The sequence below is a fragment of the Ornithodoros turicata genome, chromosome 8 (assembly GCF_037126465.1).
Source record: "Ornithodoros turicata isolate Travis chromosome 8, ASM3712646v1, whole genome shotgun sequence".
Classification (NCBI taxonomy): Eukaryota; Metazoa; Arthropoda; class Arachnida; order Ixodida; family Argasidae; genus Ornithodoros; species Ornithodoros turicata.
Genome location: NC_088208.1, coordinates 38,779,575 through 38,798,600, shown reverse-complemented (window position 1 = coordinate 38,798,600; position 19,026 = coordinate 38,779,575). Strand labels below are relative to the sequence as shown.

At 43.6% G+C, this 19,026-nt stretch overlaps 2 protein-coding genes across 4 annotated transcripts in view; both read left to right on the top strand.

Moving 5' to 3' along the window:
* Nucleotides 1-339: 339 nt before the first annotated feature.
* LOC135367274 (DNA-directed RNA polymerase I subunit RPA2-like) lies at nucleotides 340-12,935 on the top strand. Its single transcript, XM_064600461.1, has 26 exons — nucleotides 340-446; nucleotides 724-801; nucleotides 876-935; nucleotides 1,033-1,107; nucleotides 1,452-1,571; nucleotides 1,719-1,784; nucleotides 2,025-2,099; nucleotides 2,422-2,520; nucleotides 2,654-2,826; nucleotides 2,968-3,114; nucleotides 3,214-3,267; nucleotides 3,441-3,558; nucleotides 3,625-3,712; nucleotides 4,499-4,741; nucleotides 4,873-4,946; nucleotides 5,385-5,588; nucleotides 6,413-6,610; nucleotides 6,792-6,899; nucleotides 8,091-8,267; nucleotides 8,821-9,059; nucleotides 9,124-9,265; nucleotides 10,189-10,345; nucleotides 10,562-10,687; nucleotides 10,747-10,874; nucleotides 11,547-11,711; nucleotides 12,683-12,935. Exons 1-26 carry the CDS (start codon nucleotides 357-359, stop codon nucleotides 12,878-12,880), a joined length of 3,402 nt encoding a protein of 1,133 aa, XP_064456531.1. The 5' UTR covers nucleotides 340-356; the 3' UTR covers nucleotides 12,881-12,935.
* Nucleotides 12,936-15,384: 2,449 nt separating this feature from the next.
* The window catches only part of LOC135367270 (sodium/potassium/calcium exchanger 5-like), a 28,495-nt gene continuing 24,853 nt past the window's right edge, over nucleotides 15,385-19,026 (top strand). For 2 of the 3 annotated variants that reach the window (XM_064600457.1, XM_064600455.1), the window contains exon 1: nucleotides 15,385-15,452. The gene's annotated coding sequence lies outside the window, so the exon portion shown is untranslated. Of the gene's footprint in view, nucleotides 15,453-15,479; nucleotides 15,556-19,026 lie in introns of those variants that run through there. The other variant, XM_064600456.1, reaches the window with a different exon arrangement.

Here is a 19,026-nt window from a genome sequence, read left to right as displayed (position 1 = left end):
ATTTGCGGGGAGGGTGCCTATTTGGGGGGTATATAAGGGGGGGGGGGGCTTGAAAATCCCTGTGTCCCTCCGTCATTCGGCTCTCTCTTAACAGGCGAGTAAGAGAGACGCGCTTCGTGGACGGTGGCTACGCTGGACACGCAAGCTGATGCTGTGAAGTAGGGATAATACAATATTCTTTCTTTGTTTTTTCGACACATTAAGTGCTTTAAGCACGAATTTCACACCAAAATGGAAGTCATCACATGACTTTCTATGAAAAAGGTGCGCGAAACCACGAACGGCGTCCAAGCATCTCCAAAGCCCGAGGGTAAACGTCACTTTGCTGTCAACCTTGGGTGCACTGTTTTTCAAAGATGGACGAGTTCATACATTTTCCAGAGCGACCGACTCTGGAAAGAACTCTGAATGCTGATTTTGGTAAACTTGAAGCCAAACAATACAAGGTAGGACATGAGAAGGCTATTCGTGGTTCTACAGTTTTGTTTCATATGGGTTGTCAACCAGTCACCTGTGTAGACGACATGTTTACACGATGCGCAGAAACACGTGCGTTTCAAGTAATCAAATCGAAACAGACCAGTCTTGCTGTTAATTAACTGTTCTGACGAATAAACTGTCCACGTCTATAACTTGAAGTATTGTACGGGATACTGTGTTTCGTCTCGCAAACATTCTGTAGGCCCGTCTCACACTGTACCTGAATTTGTACTACCTTTGCAGGTGATACAAGACATCGCCAAGTCTCACATAGAATCTTTCAATTATATGCTACACGAAGGACTGGCCAGTGCTGTCGCAGTAAGTGTCACTGAGGGGCTGATGTGTCGCAACATGCCAGAAGAATGGTGCTAACAGGATGCTTTCTTTTTGAGGACATTCCACCATGCGAGTTTGCTCTGCCAAATGGGCAAAGAGTCAAGTTGGAATTAAAGGTGACACATTTTACTAATTTCAGTGTGTGATTTGCTGACACTACGTTTCACGTTGCTAGAGGCCCGAATGCTTACATGAAGTGTTACATGCTTACAGGATGCATACATAGGAAAGCCTTTGATTTCGAAGAACACAGCTGGAGTGCTGACCCCACAAGTTTATCCAGCCGAGGTATGCCATAGTTTGAAATCTTTTTATACTCGTTAGATTTTAGTGGTAATAAATTTATGGCCCCGAGATTACAGATAACAACATCATTACACAAAATGCCATTATGAACTTGAGACTATCGTTAGCAAAACAAGTTCACAACGTGTCGAGATGAATTCCCCGAGTGGCAGTGCTATCGGAGGGGTCGGAAAATTTTAAATACCCAGATTTCAGGATGCATTGAAGAGCCCTGTTAGATAACATAGTTGATATCAAGAGCACGATAAAGCTGCACAAAGCTTGTTATACCATGGATGTTTAAGATGATGCTTGCACAGAAATTAATCATGTATGTTGGTTCAAAGTGCCGAAATCGAGGTACCACATACAGAGGTAAACTTGAGGTGACCCTGTCATGGAGCTTGAACGACGTCCAACAAGACATCGTCCGAAAGACTGCCGGTGAAGTACCAATTATGGTCAAGGTAGGGCCCCTTGCGTGTGTTCTAGTCGGAGTACAGTGTGTAAACAAAACATTTTTTTAAACAAACAACATATTTTTCATGTCAACAACATATTAAACAACATATTTTTCCAAGTAAACATCATGTGTAAACGACATATTTTTCCAGTCGGACGCCTGCAACCTCGTGGGGCTGTCACCAAAAGAACTTGTTCGCCGGGGTGAGGAAGCAGGGGTAAGGTATTGTGCCATCTTGTGTCCATTAAAAAATATGTATTATGGTTTCGGATAACCTTATTTCACCTAATGTGTCGTGACGTCGTTGGATTAATCAGTCTCTTCTAGGAATGGCATAATATAAGTGGCAAACCTTGTAGCTCTGTGATGTGCATGTCTGGTGCTAATATATCTTGCATCATGTTTTTGTTATTTGAATTAATTTGTGTAATTTGTGTCGCATTGTTTTACGTTGCAGGAGTTTGGAGGCTACTTTGTAGTCAACGGGAATGAAAAAATAATCAGAATGCTCATTATGACCAGGAGAAATTATGTAAGTGTGATTTTTTTTCACGTATGTTTTACATATTTTCCTCACGTTTTCTCCGCAATCCCTCTGCAAATTTCGAACCTCTGCATTCCTGGCCTTCTCTGAAACTGGAATCGATAAATGACTATTCAAAATAAATAGGAATAAATACGTAATTTTAAAGGGAGAGGACAAAGTTTTCAAACTGCTTGTTGTCGACTTCTAAAACTGGACCACCAGTTAGAACCATTATATGTCTGAACGATTCCGTAGCAGTTAAGTCTTCCATTTTGTTGTCGGCTGTAGTGTGTATTAATCTGTTGAAAATCAACGTCTGTCACCACAGCCAATCGCCATGACCAGAAATTCCTGGAGACACCGAGGCAGAATGTTTTCCGAGTACGGCGTTCAGTTGCGAAGTGTCAAGCCAGACCAGCTTGGAACGGTGAGCGTTTTCCAGTCGACACAACTGTGGGAAATTTGCTATTGGGACATGGCTTTCTTACAGTAAGCAGCTAGAGCAGTATGCAGGCTGTAACATAGCTGGTGACCCGATAACATATAAACCGATTTTGCAGAACATGGTCCTTCACTACCTGACAAATGGAACAGTCCAAGTGATGTTCTCCCACATGAAAGAACTCTTCTTTATGCCGGTGGTGATGCTTCTCAAGGGCCTGTGTGACTTCACAGACTACTACATCTACAATGAATTCGTTGCTGGAAAGGAGAACGACACCTTCTACAAGGGGTATAGTCTTCGTAGTCCGTACTACATAGAAACTGTAGGGGGAGGGACTAGAAGAAAAGCTGTACAGCTACAATGTACAACCTACCTAACCTATAGAACAAAAGTGTTTTCATCTCTTCCTCTGCCTTCTTGTTCTCCCAGGTGTGTCGCCAACATGTTGAGGCAGGTTCAAGAAGAAGACCTCCTCAACAGAAGCCAGATCAGAGACTTTGTGGGGGAGAAGTTCCGCGTGCGGATGAACCTTCCGGAATGGTACACGGATGAAGAGGTTGCAGCGTATCTCTTCAAGTAATTGTTCAGCATCTTTCGCTGATCAGGAATTTGGGACTGTTAACAGTTATTGGGGATCCTTTGTTTATCACCATGTGACACTGTGTTACATTTCAGGCACTGCATCTGCACGCATCTAGACAACGATGTTGACAAGTTCAACCTCATCGTGTAAGTAGTGTTGCTTATTACTTGCATTGCTTGCAGTGAGGGTGTTTAATATGTTTGTAACAGTGCTGCTCCACTCAGTAGGAAAGATTGGAAGTATACAATAGGATGTGTCACTTCTTTAGTCGCTTCTTGTGCTCTTTTAATCGTGTGTCTTATCATTTTGATTCACTCAGGTTCATGGTGAAAAAATTGTTCGCTCTAGTCAAAGGGGAGTGTGCAGTGGAATCAACAGACAACCCCATGAACCATGAGGTCCTCCTGGCCGGGCACTTGTATCTCATGGTTCTTAAGGTGACCTGGCTCCCCTAAATGCGCGCGTCTTTCTTTGCCAACTGGAGTTGCTTTCTCACCTTCTAGGAGAAGTTGGCGACCTTTTTATATACTGTGAGACAAGGCATCGAAAAGAAAGCCAAGGCGTCTGCCAGTGTGTTCAGGCTAACCCCTGGTGAGAAGGAAGTTCAATATGGACCGTTTATTTATTTATTTATTTATTTATTTTGTGTCTTCTTTAGAAGTAGCCTGGATTGAATATGTACTGCATACATGGCTGGGGGCGATGGTAACTCGCACTACTAAAGAGAGCATCGAACCGAAAAATTTTTTCACAGATTCACAATTTCACAATTTTTTGTGTTCGGCCATAAAGGTTCAGCTCAGTAATTCGCATATATATATATCGGTTCGATTAACTGGTTCGGAGGTTGTAAACCGGTTCAGAGCCAGTTTGAGGTTCTAATATTCTACAAAATTAGAAGTAGCCACTAAAATGTTACAAGATCTCTTAGCTACGTTTTTTATGCATTTATTTCTGTTTTTTTTATTTTTTTATTTATGGCAGGCAGATTGCTGGAATCCCCACATCACCCCCTCCCCCACCCCACATCAACCCGAACCTGAACCGGTATCCCGAACCAGTAACCAAAGTTTTTAGATCGGTTCGGTTCAGCTCCAAGATAGCGCTAGTAATTATGGTTCAGTTCCAGCTAAATGTTACGGTTAATTCCAGGTTTCCGTTCGGCTTGACGCTCTGCTTCTCGGTACCTCACTGAAAATGTGAAAAAAATGTGTTCGCAAATCATTTGTCCGATACCTATGAGAGTGATAGACGTTTACCTTCAGGGGTCTTATGCCACTGAGGACACAGACGTAACTCAAAATGAAAAGCGCTCCAATCCCATGTCATACAATTTGTTTAATTTGCCTCGTGTTTTTTTTTTTTTTTGTAACGCAGCCGTCTTCAGCCATGCACTGAGCGCGTCCTGGGACATTACGAATCCCATGAACTACTTCCTAGCTACCGGAACTGTTGTGACCAAGTCTGGCTTGGGCATGATGCAGTTCACTGGCACGACGGTGGTCGCGGAGAAGCTCAACTATTGGAGGTATCTGTCCCACTTCCGCTGTGTCCATCGGGGGGCATTTTTCGCCGAGATGCGGACCACTGCAGTGCGAAAACTTCTGCCCGAGGCCTGGGGTATGCGTTTTTTTTACACTTTTTTTTTTACGGCTTTCGAAAAAAATCCTGCTGGTAATGATGCAGAAAGAATGACGGCGAAATGCAATGTGGCTAATACTTTAAAAAAAAAATTGTTTTGTTCACACCAGGATTTCTCTGTCCCGTCCACACCCCTGACGGAGCTCCTTGCGGACTCCTCAATCACATGACTGCAATGGCAGAAGTGAGTGAAAATTTATAGACAGTTTTGAATGTTCCACATAAAATCGGCCTTAATAAAGTACAGCAAGATTTCCGTTAAGTCGACTTCGGTAAATTTGACTTTTTGCTTAACTTCATATTTCCTAATGGAATACACTCTTAAAAAACAAGACTTCACCGCACAGCATGTTCCTTGCCAACCAGTGATATTGTTCTGGCCCCTGATTGGTTAAAAAACGGGAGGCATACATCTTTCTGCGACACTTACGCAGCTACATTAATTGTTAACAAAAAGGCATATACCCAGCACTTTCCACAAAGCAGCAGTCTCATTCAGTGCAGTGGACTGGTCTTCACCGTGCTATGCGGTGAAATTCTGTAGTGTAGGGACAGTTTGATATGTGTGGTTTCTTTCGATCTCATGTCAAGAACATGTTGCTTTTTGGCCACATTCTTCTAGATGGTGAACAAGCAGTACAGCACATCTAATCTCCCAGCTCTATTAGCAGCGCTGGGCATGCATGGCCTCGATGGCATCAACTCCGACGTGGCACACTGCTACGTCGTCATCCTCGACGGCAAGGTTTTGGGGTATGTTGAAGATGACAAAGCGGAAAGTTTCACCCGGAAGCTACGTTGCCTGAAAGCTGCTGGATTGGAGAAGGTGAGCATTCCGCAGTCATTGCTCTTGAGAATTTATTCGAAAAACACAGATACATTTTTGCCTTGAACTGCACACTCTTAAAAACATAACTTCGCTGCATGGCACAGTCCTAGCCAACCATCGTCCCAAACCAGATAGTTCTCTCCCCCCCGTTTGTCAAAAAGGGGAGGCGCACACCTTTGTGTGACGCTTACGCAGTTACATTAATTGTCCCAAAAAGGCGTACATGCCCGGTGCTTCCCACAAATCGAGTGATAACAATATCATTCTGTGCGATGGTTGACCTTCACCATGCTACACTTAAAAAAAAAGGGGTGTACTTTAACTCCTTTTTCTTGCCACATATATAAATCCCTTTTCGAGAGTACATTTACTCTCAAAAGGGGAGTCTCCTCACTCCCTCAAGGGAGTAGCGTAACTTCCTTTCTTCCTGCCGGAGAGTAAAATATTACTCTCCACTAGGGGGTTATAATGTAACCCCATTCCCTGTAACCAAAAGGGAGACTCCTTCTTTGAGAGTAATTGTACTCTTCAAAATGGAGTGAAATATGTGGCAAGAAAAGGGAGTTAAAGTACACCCCTTTTTTAAGAACGTATGTGGTGAAGTCATGTTTTGTGAACGTGGTTTTAATCACCTCTGTGCTGCTGATGGTATTCTGAACAGCAATGCATCCATGATGTAATAACCACACCCGTGAATGTGTCCCAACTCCTTTAACTTTTTGAGCAGTGTAACAGCTTTACTTAGCAGGGGAAACGTCAGTGGGACTCAACTTCTGTAGGTCTTAATTTAAGATGACGCTTACTGCTCCTACCGATCCCAGGTGCCTCCCACGCTAGAGATTGGCTTTGTACCGAAGACAGGGAAGCCGTCTCAGTACCCGGGTATCTTCCTGTTCAGCACAGTGGCTCGCATGGTCCGCCCCGTGCTCAATCTGGCTACGCGGACAGTCGAGTGGATCGGCACCTTCGAGCAGGTCTACCTCAACATCTGCGTCGTTCCAGAGGAAGCCTATGCCGATGTAAGTAGCAGCGGGAGATGTTCTTTGGGTGCAAGCCAGCTGGGGGACCTGCCCCTCACTTTGGTGGTGGTGGTAGGTTGGTGAAGAAGTTCCTCTTGTAAGTGTCTAGGTGGAATGTCAGGCCATGAAGCCTGCTTAATAACAAGATGCTTTCACAGTACCTGCTATTTTTTGGTTCCAGATTACGACGCACCAGGAACTGCGTCAGACAAGCATGTTGAGTGTCCTGGCCAACATGATCCCTTACTCGGACTTCAATCAGAGTCCTCGTAACATGTACCAGTGCCAGGTGGGCTTTGACGGCAATTTTATTGCTCCAGTATCTATTAGCTGCTAACTGCAGTGGAGTATGCTTAGAGCCGGAAGTTTTCGGGAAATATTTTTTTCTAAATTCGGGGGGTAAAAATCGGGTAAATAAACATGTGCATAAATTCATGTGAATTCGGGTGAAAAAACTTCTAGTATGCTAGATTCGGGGTGAAATCGGGCTCAGTTACTACACTAACTGTAGTGGTATGGTACAAATGGTGATGTAACTGAATTTTTCTGCCAAACAAGTAAATTAATGCATTCCTACAGACATCCCATTGAGGGCAATTTGCCAGGTAAAAATCGGGTTTCACCCTAAAGAGGCAACCTTCAATTCGGGGTGCAAATTCGGGGAAGCATCGGGTAAAACTCTAAAACTTCAGGCTCTAAGTATGCTGCTGTTTTGTCCCTAATTGACTGAGGTCATGCCAATCTACCTGCAGCACGTAATACGCTTGTGACATTTATTTATTTATTATGCCTCGAGGGCCCAAAGAACAATACACGAGGGGGGGGAAGTACATTAACAAACAATGCAGAAGACAGATAAGGCAATGCGAACGAGACGCTACAATAAGAGAGTTACCATAGTAATAATGACTGCAGTGACTATGTACGGTGAATAACAAGCAGCTCTGAACTGTTGATTATCAGTTATGGTTTGCACGTATGGCTGTAATTTGTTCCAACTCTGAGGTGGCTGATGGGGTTAGTGTTTCTAAAGAGGCTGAAGTTCCTGCCTTTGTGCAGACAGTACGATAATGATGCTGAATATTGGTTTAGCAGGCGAAGCGTAGAATGAAGAGAGAATGCGTGATATAATAGATGCAGAACGCATAAATGAGCTATTTTTGGACAATTTGAAGACATTTTTTATGCATTTTGGTGCACTCATTACACTTGGTACACATTGGATTTTTTTTATACATTTACGTGCACTTTCCTGCTTTTGATACGTTTTATTTGACACATTTCCCACACTACACTCAAACATCCAAGTGTGTGTCACTTCCTTGAAATGGAACTGGTCTTTGCACCCTCAACAGTCTTCCTTGTAACAGTGCAGCTTCTTCTGCAATTGATTTGCGATGCTCTTTGACAATACGTACCGGACAGCCCTTGTTGGAATGAACGCTTGCTGTACTAAATCGGACTTGTTCTGCCCGACCAGATGGGAAAACAAACAATGGGTACACCATGCCAGGCACTCAAGTACCGCTCGGACAACAAGTTGTATAGAATCCAGACACCACAGACACCCTTTGTACGTCCTACGGCATATGACCACTACCACATGGACGACTTCCCAACTGGGACCAACGCCATTGTTGCTGTAATTTCTTACACGGTACGTACAAGCTAACTAGTAGTAATTGAACTGCAGTACAATACAATACAGTGCAATTGAACTACGTAGTAGCTGCACCATATGATATGACCTTGGTTGTGAGCAACTTTCTTAATTCTGGACTAAGTAGGAGTAGTTGTGATGATTGTACCATTGTGTTTTTCCTGTAAACGACTTGTTGTTCTCACATTGTATGGTACCTGTGCGGAGATATTCCTTTCTGCATTTTATAACTTATGTACCCACTCTCTTATATTTTGGAAGACCTGTCTTTTTAAAACCATTGCTTGTAACACACATTGTTTGTGTCTCCTTGTGCAAGCGTATTATGATGGGCATGTTCACTAGTAGTCCTCTGAGACTGAATACATTGTAAGGGGTACGCTCATAACCGTTACTGTCTCTCATGGGGCCTGTCTCTTAACTTACTTCCAAAAGGTATCCACTTGATTTTAACACAATTCTAGCCATGTCCCAAGTTGCTGATTTCTGTCGTCACCACTGGTCCCGGAAATCCCTCAATGAACCGCAAGACGTTTTTGGTACGTCGCAGGGCTACGACATGGAAGACGCCATGGTGCTCAACAAGTCATCCATTGAGAGGGGCTTCAAGCACGGCTGCATTTACAAAACGGAATTTGTGAACCTCAGGCAGATCGCGGGCGACACTGGCACTCAGACCTCACTGGTGTTTGGCCGTAAGATGATAGACAAGGAACTGGATAACCGGATAGACATGGATGGGCTGCCTTTCATCGGGGTCAAGGTGGAGTACAACGATCCAGTCTGCAGGTGCCGTACAGCCTCCCACACTGCACAGGGGGGTTGCTTGATGACCGAGCTTCATTCCTTGCAGCTACATCAACCTCGCTACTGGAGAAACAACTATAAAGAAGTACAAGAGCACGGAGAGTGCTCATATCTGTGCAGTGAAGCTACTGGGCAATGACACAGGCACAGACATCCTTCAGAACATCAGCATTACTTACTGGATTCAGGTATGCAGAGGAAGTTCACGCACACACTACGGGCATTGTTATGGGTACGAGGGGTAGTTACGGGTTAGCAGACCAGAAATTGGAGCGTGTCTCATCAGGGTAAGACAGGCTCCACATGTCCCTTCAACTGTTTGCTCTAATAATTCTCGTCAACTTGGATGAGCATGTCTCATCTTGGCGAGTCATGCTCATCAACCATGCTCTCATCATCATGCTCCCATCATCTTGTTGAGACATGCTCGTCATCAACCATGTCTCATGAACTGCCACTCGGATGAGCATGTCTAATCAAGATGAGACATGCTCCACGTCTTGTCATCTGTTGACTCATTGGCTGTTGACTCTTCTTAACTAGCATGAGCATGTATAATGCATGCCTCGTCATGTGTTGTCTCATTGACCATAGATGCTCGTTGACTTAGATGAGCATGTCTCATCCTGATGAGAGATTCTCACCTGAAAAGGTCTCTTACACACATGGTGCTTCTTTCTTCCAATTTCTGGACCCCCAACAACTTTGTGACATTTTACAAGCGGCTTACACATGTTGTCTTCCATATCAGCGTGTGCTAAAATACTTTGTGACATTTTACAAGCTGCTTACACATGTTGTCTTCCATATCAGCGTGTGCTAAGATACTTGTGACATTTTACAAGCTGCTTACACATGTTGTCTTCCATATCAGCATGTGCTAAGATAGTTTGTGACATTTTACAAGCTGCTTAAACATGTTGTCCTCCATATCAGCATGTGCTAAGATATCAGTACACGGAACAATTAGGACGATGAGTTTATTCTTTCATTTATTTATTTTATTTATTATTGGTATCTTCTGACCTAGAACCCAGAACCATATTGTGTGTTACGACATTTTTGGGAAGATATACGCAGGCATTGTGACCATGTCTTTGTTGTCACGCAGAGGAATCCGATCATCGGTGACAAGTTTGCCAGCCGGCACGGACAGAAGGGTGTCTGCAGCCAGCTGTGGCCCATCGAGAACATGCCGTTCACGGAGAGCGGGATGACACCGGACATCATCTTCAACCCTCACGGATTTCCGTCTCGGATGACCATTGGTACGCGAGGTCTCCATTGCAGGGCTGTCTAAACTATGGGGAAGGACTGTTGTTTTATCGCATGCAGTCAGAATAAATTGTCGATAACAGTAACGTAATTTTCAACGGCATGCATGATGATATTGAAGTGGCTTGAAAGATTGTGCATAGAAACGACTACAACGTGTTACAGGCATTGCAAGTAATTTTTCCCGTGTGTAACCTGCATCTTACTAGGTATGATGATCGAAAGCATGGCGGGGAAGTCCGGCACGCTCCATGGTTTCGTTCACGACTCCACGCCGTTCAAGTTTTCGGAGCAGAAGCCCGCCTCGGACTATTTCGGAGACCTGCTTCAGAAAGGTGGCTTTGCTTCTCCGTCTCTGCCGCTGTTCCGTTGCAATTGATGATGTCTCTTGTAGCTGGCTACAACTACTACGGGACAGAGCGGATGTACTCTGGGGTCGACGGGAGAGAATTGGAGGCCGACATATTTTTTGGTGTTGTGTACTATCAGAGACTGAGGCACATGGTAGCCGACAAGTACCAGGTGAATATTGGCCCGTATTTGTCGCCTTTGGTGTTGTCCTGAAGTTGTACAGTTGGTGTAATTGTAGTATGTTCTCTATAGTTAGGGAGTGACCTTTTCGGGTTAAATGCCTTTCTCAGATTCGGGTGGGGGGGGGGTGGGGGTTAAAAATTGGGCGCTATTTTTAAATCTGTAATACGAGGAGAAATCGGGCGATAATTGTGCCTTCGGATGTTATCAGGTGTTCTTGTTTCTCCTCTTGTCTATTAAGTCCTTTCCTAATCTCTCTCTCTCTCTCTCTCTCTCTCGTTTTTCTTTTTCTATATATTTTTTTTGTGGGATTTCTGGGAACGTAAGTGACCCATTCTTACATGTATTACACGTGGCGACCCTTGTTCGTCTTCAGTGGAAACGTCACTTGAGGATTTCACAGTGACTGGAATTCGGGGAGAAATCGGGGTTTAACCCGAATTGGTCGGAGGTCAGTTCGGGGAGGGGGGGGGAATAACCGGGCGGAATCGAGTTTAACACGAAAAATCGGGTTCGTGCGGTTTAATATCCATTCCCGTGCGAGGCAGCTTAGTTTCAATCTGACCTTCAAAAAATTAATAAAGTGGTGGATAATTGTTGGGGTGCGTAGGGCTGGGAAAACCATGGTATCTCTTCTTGTAATTATTATTTTTAAATGTATAGGTGAGGACAACAGGCCCAGTAGACATGCTGACCCACCAGCCGGTGAAAGGCCGGAAGAGAGCCGGAGGCATCCGTTTTGGAGAGATGGAACGGGATTCCCTGCTGGCTCATGGAACGTCCTTTCTTCTCCATGATAGACTCTTCAACTGCTCCGACAAATCTCTGGTACGCATGTCTGCCATTCTTATCTTGGCATCACAGCATTGATTTGACGTGATGACGTTTTGATGAGGCAGAAGTAAGGTTGCGGGACTGCCTGCTGTGAAACCTGCTAGAACAGGTTTATAATTGACTAAGGCTTGGTTTGTTTTGCAAGTACACAGGTTGCAATATAGATGGCGCCTGAAGTTTTCGGGAAGTATTTATTCCCCAATTCTGGGAAAAATTAGGGAAATCAACATGTGCTCCAAATTTATGCAAATTCGTGTGGAAAAACTTCCAATATGCTTAATTCGGGGAGAAATTTGGCTCTGTTACTCAAATGCACTGTACTGGTTTGGTACAAACGGTGATGTAATTGCATTTGCTGCCAAACAAGCTAGTGTGCATTCCTACAGATGTTTCAGTGAGCACAGTTTTCTGGGTAAAAATCGGGGTTTCACCCTAAGGTGGCAACCTTATATTCAGGGTGCAAATTCGGGGCCGAAACTGGTTAAACCCTAAAACTTCAGGCTCTAGATATAGAAACATATATTTCTCTTTCGAGTTATCTAGCTTGTTTAAATTTCATACAAAAGTGCCAGTCGCCACATGTCGCACGAAAACTTCGTTCAGCAAATTGGTCTGTTCGATATTAGACACCACCCCGAAAGGAAAGGTACTGTGTTGTTGATAGCATAAGTAGAACTGAAGCAAAGACTTGTTGACTCCTCGTGAAATATTGAACTAAAACAGAGCACTTTGCTCGACTTAAGTAAATGACAGTACGTACTTTGTTTGGTTTTAAACCGAAGGATAATAACTTTATGTTCGTTTATAACTTGGAAACAAGGAACAACATGTCACAGCAAATGGCACTGCTTCGAACTAGTCCACATTAAGAGTTTTTATATTACTGGTGAGAGCTGAGCTTCAGCCCTGACTGCTGATAAATGATAAGGATTCTGATCTTTTTTTTTCTCTACACACCGACCCAGGCGTACCTGTGCCGCAAGTGTGGCAGCATGTTGTCTCCTCTGATTGAAAAACCAGATGGCGACATGTTCCCCCGCTGGACGTGCCCGGGATGTCAGACGGCGGATTTCGTAGATGTCATCAGCGTTCCTTACGTGTTTCGCTACCTCCTAGCAGAACTGGCAGCGATAAACATTAATGTTAAGCTACAGGTCAAGTGAAGCGTCTCTGTATCAACTCCAGAAGCATTGTACATAAAAGTTTTCAATTTTTGCATCATGGGAGTTGTGCTGTGCGTGTTCCAACTGCTTTGTTTGCTTTGCTCCTGCTAGCAAATCAAGCCCTGTTTCTCACTTTGTCAGCAGTGTTCTAGTGACATGATGGATGCTCTTTGTATCTTCTATCGACGTGTATTTGCGCCACGCTCCAATCTGTGCCGAAACCTCTTTACTATTTTTGCAGCGGTGCTTGCTTCTACTGTGAATCATACACATCGTCAAACAGACAAACTACATTCATCGAGCTTTATCGTGCATTCAGCATCTTTCGACTTTGTCGGTGGTGTGCTGTTTGTACCGAATGTGCTCTGTAATAAAATTAAAGCAGAAATCTCTGCACAGATTGTCGTTGAAACGAGATAGCTTTTATGAGATCATCGCAGGGACGTTCTGTTGCCACGGTTTTCGTCTCTGCAATGAACTCCTAAATAGAATTCAATTTCAACGACAGTTTCTGGGAGGACAGTTCTTCATGTGAGATAATTTGCACAGTCTCACATGAAACCACACGTCTATCCATCAAGTAACAGTTCAATGAATGGTCTAACTGGGAATGTGAAATTAATGTTAATTACAGCCTACCCCAGTTTATCTGAGCTTCGCTTATCCATATCCAGATAAAAGGTGTCAGGACAGGTTTCAGTCCATGCATTCCAGCTTCATTTATCTGGACTAGAATTCCCAGGAACCACTATAGGAAGATACCCAACAACCTGCCTCACTTATCTGTTCTTATCTGGTCTTGGGTCAAAGTCAGTGTGCGACCCACAGTTTCTTCTTGAAGGTAGAGTGAACTTCTCTCTACTCTGCTTCAAGGAGTTCCCCATTGTACCGATGCGTGGCTGATGACATGTCCAATCATTTGAAGCCGTTGAGGAGGGAACGTCAGTCAGAAAGTCCTCCAGCAGATCTCGGGTATTTCGATGTGGACCGTCATTATGGAACGTGTGCCGTCATTACTGGTGAAGAGGTCGTTGACTTTGTCGGTTGCAACGGCGACAGCCGTGAATCAAATGATGACGCTGAAGAATGACGCATGGTGACACTGCAAGAGGCTCGAAATGCACTCTGAACTACTTTGGTGTTTTTTGAGAAAACTAATAATGTTCCTCAAGTCAGCGCCACAACTAAGAGCTTAGGGGAATTTGGTGCTTGTAGTAATCTTGCACAAATGAGCATGAACAGTTTCATATGCATTATGAAACAACATGGGCCTCGTGGACAGCTCAAAACATCGTGTTTCACTTGTCCGGATGCCACGTTATCTGGACATTTTTGCTGGGTGCGATTGAGTTTGGATAAACTGGGATCGACTGTAGTTATTTAGCGATTAATTACTAATTAGTGAATTATCTGATTAATTGGTTAATGAGCCAATTGATATATCTGCACCTGGGACACAGTACATAGGATTTATCTATACATACTACTGCATTATGGTGGTTACATATACCCTGCCCACGCCCTGCCTCACCTTAACTCCGTGGGGTTAGCTCAATTAGGTAGTCGTGTGATTAATAAAGTAATTTTGGAAAACTGATTACTAATTTGTTAATGAGCCAGTTTCCCATCACTTAGCTAATTAGTTTTTCTAGCTACTTAACTAAGTACCGAGTATGCAATTATTAATTAGCTAACGAGCCAACTAATCACCCAATCAATTGATCAATACTCAGGACACATAAAGTACTTAGGATATTCACTCGTACATACTACCGCGTAATGTGGTTACATGCCCCGCCTCACCAAAAGTTTGTGCGACTTGCTCGTTTAGGTAATTAGTTGATTGATTAATTCTAAAACGAATTACCTATTACTTGATGTGTCAATTGCTTATCACTTAGCCAAAAACTAATTAATTAGGCAGCTAGTTATTAATTAGCCAGCTAGTTATTAATTAGCCAGCTACATAATTAATTGATTGGCTACTTAGCTAATTATTTATTATACATTAATTAATTTGCAAACCAATTAATCATCGAATCGACAGATCGACACCCAGGACCACAGAAAGTACGTGAGATTCACCCATGCATACTACCTGCACACTATTACATGTTCCTTACAAATGTCACGCATTTAATTAAAGTTGCTCGGAGTGACTACGTTGCACATCCACTTGTATTCTTTTTTTCTTTTTTTACTTTCTGTTTTCGCGAGAAGGGCAATGAACTGGGTGTAGTTTGCAAAGTTCCTCGTTAATCTCGTCAGCGTTAAGCGAGCTTTGCAGCAGCGAACGGGTTGCTGTGTTTCTGGCTATGTAGCTAGGAAGCTCAAGTTGGTTGTATAGATGTGTTTGTCTGCCACAGCGGCATTGGCGGTGTGGCTGACCGCGGACGGAAGCTCCCAGCTGCAGAAGTCTGCTCTCTCTCTCTCTCTCTCTTTCCTTCTGATAACGAGAGGCGGAGAAAGAAAACAGAAGAGAGAGAGAAAAAAAAGAAGAAAAGGGCTGCCGCTCGCAGGCAGCTTTTCGCTCGTTTTCGCGTCTTGCACAACGCAGTCTCTATATCCGCACGTAAGTGTTCGCCTCCTTTTCTTCTGTTTTATAAGAGTCTCCGAGGTTATTGCGGCGCACCCGATTCATGGGGTTGTCGGCAGCATCGTTCGTGCTTCGTTAGGTAACGGATTATTCTTCGTGATTGCTTTCAGATGGTGGCGGTTTGTTCTCGCGGGTAGCTTCTTAGTGATGCGATGTACCCTTTCAGACGAAACAAAAATTATTCCTGACATTTTTTTTTTTTCGCAACTTAGACAATTTCTGCTTTCAGCTTTGAGCGGAAACGATCTGTTTGTTTCTGAAATTTCGCAGTTGTAAGCGTATTAGCTGTAAGTAATTTAAAAAAAAAATAGGTGCAACAATTTAACGTTTTGAACAATTGCACATTTCCTAAAGTTGAAGGGTGTTTCTCTGCACATGCGACTATATGTTAGTCTATATGTTACGAGGAGAAGAAATTTTTTCTTCCGATGTGTTTGGACGATACCAATAACGCGAGTTTCATTTGTTGTCGATGCATGTTTTAAGTAAACTTCGCAAAAAGCTGGGTATTTTGACATTCAGCACGACGAAGTTACACCGTTTCCACTCGTGCACAGATGGAGGGCTGTCAGCAGGGAGGAATGAGTGACAGGGGGATCATTACTCATCTCGGGCCGACTTCAGGGGGAACTGTGTCGACACGTGTGTGGAATGTTTGCCGAAAAAAAAAAGTCCACTGAAAACGGGACAGCACAGTTGATGATGGCGTTCGATTTGCATTGGCATTCGAGCGGTTAAGGCCTCTCGCCCAGCAACGGGAATGTCGATGTTCATGCCTCTCCAGGATATCAGGACTAAAAGGCATGACGTTGTGTCCAATGCGGTGCAGCAAGGTACACATGACTCAGGATATTATCCTTTGTTTCCCGCCACAACGGGGCGTAGTGGTAGCTATATATAGTTTCGCTGATCTTTTCACACTTTTGGTATCGACATATATAGCGGCCCCCAACAACACCGAATATCCCCTGGATGTACGAATAATGTCCTAACGAATTTATACGTCCGATGGATGTCCTCAGAACATCCTTCGGACGTACCCGTAAGGACATTATTCGTGCATCCAGAGGATATTCGGTGTTGTTGGGGGCATTGGTAGCCGCCATTCATCCCACCTCTTCCCCGTGAGACCTAGTTCCAATAAATGCGGGTGAGGAAATCCTGTCCTTTGTAGTAGCAAGCCTGACGTATGAATCGGGTGTTCTGGGCATTTGGTTCTTATGAGCATCTGCTACCCCCCTGCTCATTTTCACGAAACGCTGAAAACCACCACTTTCATTTTGTTTTTCGGTGCATTGAGCGTTTGGAGGTTTTGAGCACTTGGGTAATAATAACAATAATAATAATAATAATAATAATAATAATAATAATAATAATAATAATAATAATGTTGAATTTTACCAAGTTCTTTTGGCAGGAGGTACAGGCAAAAAGCGGGGCCTGACCCCCTCATGAGCATTTATGAGTATTTGTTTATGAGGTTATGAGCATTTGGTGCATATGAGGCCCAAGCTACAGCAGTGGCCTTCTTGTTACAACGTATTAACATTCCATCGAGAAGCAGCGATTGACATTTTTATTAGTCGAAGTACATTTATATCGTTTCTTATGCCTCATGTTGCCTGTGTCATCCTTGTTAAGCTTTTATGCTTTCAGACTTTGTGGTGCATTCTAGGACTAATACACGCAAAAAAATATCCGAGAGAACGCGAAATCAAAGAAACATAATCGTAGAATATAAAAGCAAAAATATAAAAACGCCGTCGAGTCTGCGAAGGAGGTAGTCCGAATAAAATTCAGACATTTTTTTCTGGTTTTAATGATAAGCTTCCGCGCGCAGAACCTGCGCTTGATCAGATTTATGCGAAGTACGCCTACATCGCCGTGCAAAGTATATACGAACTAGATATGAGACGGAAGGGCTCGGTCGGTACATGACAGCAGCAAAGACGACGAAGGTGGTGATGGTACAAGGCCTCACAGAGGTAGGCAACGTCACGACTGACGCCCTGGGGAATGTGCGTTCTGGGACAACTTCTGAGGGAACTGTGCCAACATATGTCTGAAAACGTCCGAGAAAAACCCAGGAAAAACCCCACGGCAGGAAAAAACGACGAAGGTAATTCGGAGGCAGAGAGGTTCGTTGCCTGTCTCCGTGCAACCGTCGTCGTCTTTGCTGTTGCTAAACGCCGCGGCCGGACTTGTACCACTTGTACCTCCTTCACCTGATAAAGTGCGGATTCTGTACGAAGGCTCAGGCGTAATCAGGGGGTCGATTTAAGGGGTTCAAACCCCCGAAATCTTACCCTTGGTAGTGCATTTGGGAGAGGGAAAGAAATCCTCCTCCCCCTTGTAAAAGTCCCCATATAGAACCCCCACCGTCCGAAATATTTTTCTGGCTACCATCTTGCAAAGGCTTGTTGTTAAAACTGGATGCTCGTTTCCCGATTAAATTTTACTTACAAAATAAACACTGATAAGACATCTCAGCTTTCTTATCTCCATATTTCGCATGAGGTGGCATAAAAATTCATGTTGCATCGAACACGATGTCGTCGATGCCGCAGCCTTGCGATGATTCGAACGCGCTGACTAACTCTGACATACGACTCGATGCCGGCGCTCCTCTGAGTCTGACCAGTTCACTTGTCTCGTGTGTGGAAAAGGACCTTTACACCGTAATGTAATCACTGTCCAGTGCACAGAGGCTAATCTTATACGTCGAAGCTTAAATTGCATCGGAGTTTGTTTTACTACCCGTCACTAGGCATCATTGCGGTTCACTTGCAGTGTACCTTAGTGTCATTTTATTTGCAGTTGCTTTACTTCTACAAGTGATCCGAAGCTAAGAAACATAACTGAGGGAATTTTAATTTGTATTTTACGCTCCTCGCGTATTTCGCTACATCGCCATTTACGCATAATTTCAAAAAACGAAAACGAGAAAAAAAAAAAAACCCAGTGCAAGGGGACAACGAAAGGGACGAAACACGACACAAACACAACACTGACTGTATAACAGATACGTAAATAACTTTATTTACGTATAATTTATTTCGACGTTTTCCCGTGATTTTTATATAGATAAGAACGCTAAGGCCAAATACATATCCATGAAAATAAACGTATCTGAAGATACATATGTACTCTGCGATTGCTATTCAAAGCGTTTTCGTTAGAATAACGACGATGCGCTCAAGCATCGCGTCCAATAAATACCAGTACAAAGTCAGCCATCATTAGTGTTCTTACAGGGCGACTCAAATTTGTATCTCGAGTACCGTTGTATGCTGTATGGTAAATATATACCCTGTTTGTATTTCGGTATAATACGGCCGAACGGACCCGGTGCAGCATTGCTCGCAGTATACCTGGAAAGATTACGCCTAAATCTTGCCCTCAATTACTTATAATGCTGCTCCTGCAGAATATTTGTACCAATATCTTCAATAATTTCTGCCAGTACCCCCTAATGAATGGCGAAATCATTTTCTCTCTCGACATTGTTGAACTTCTGTTCCGTATCTCAGTCTCCGTGAAGTGAACATGG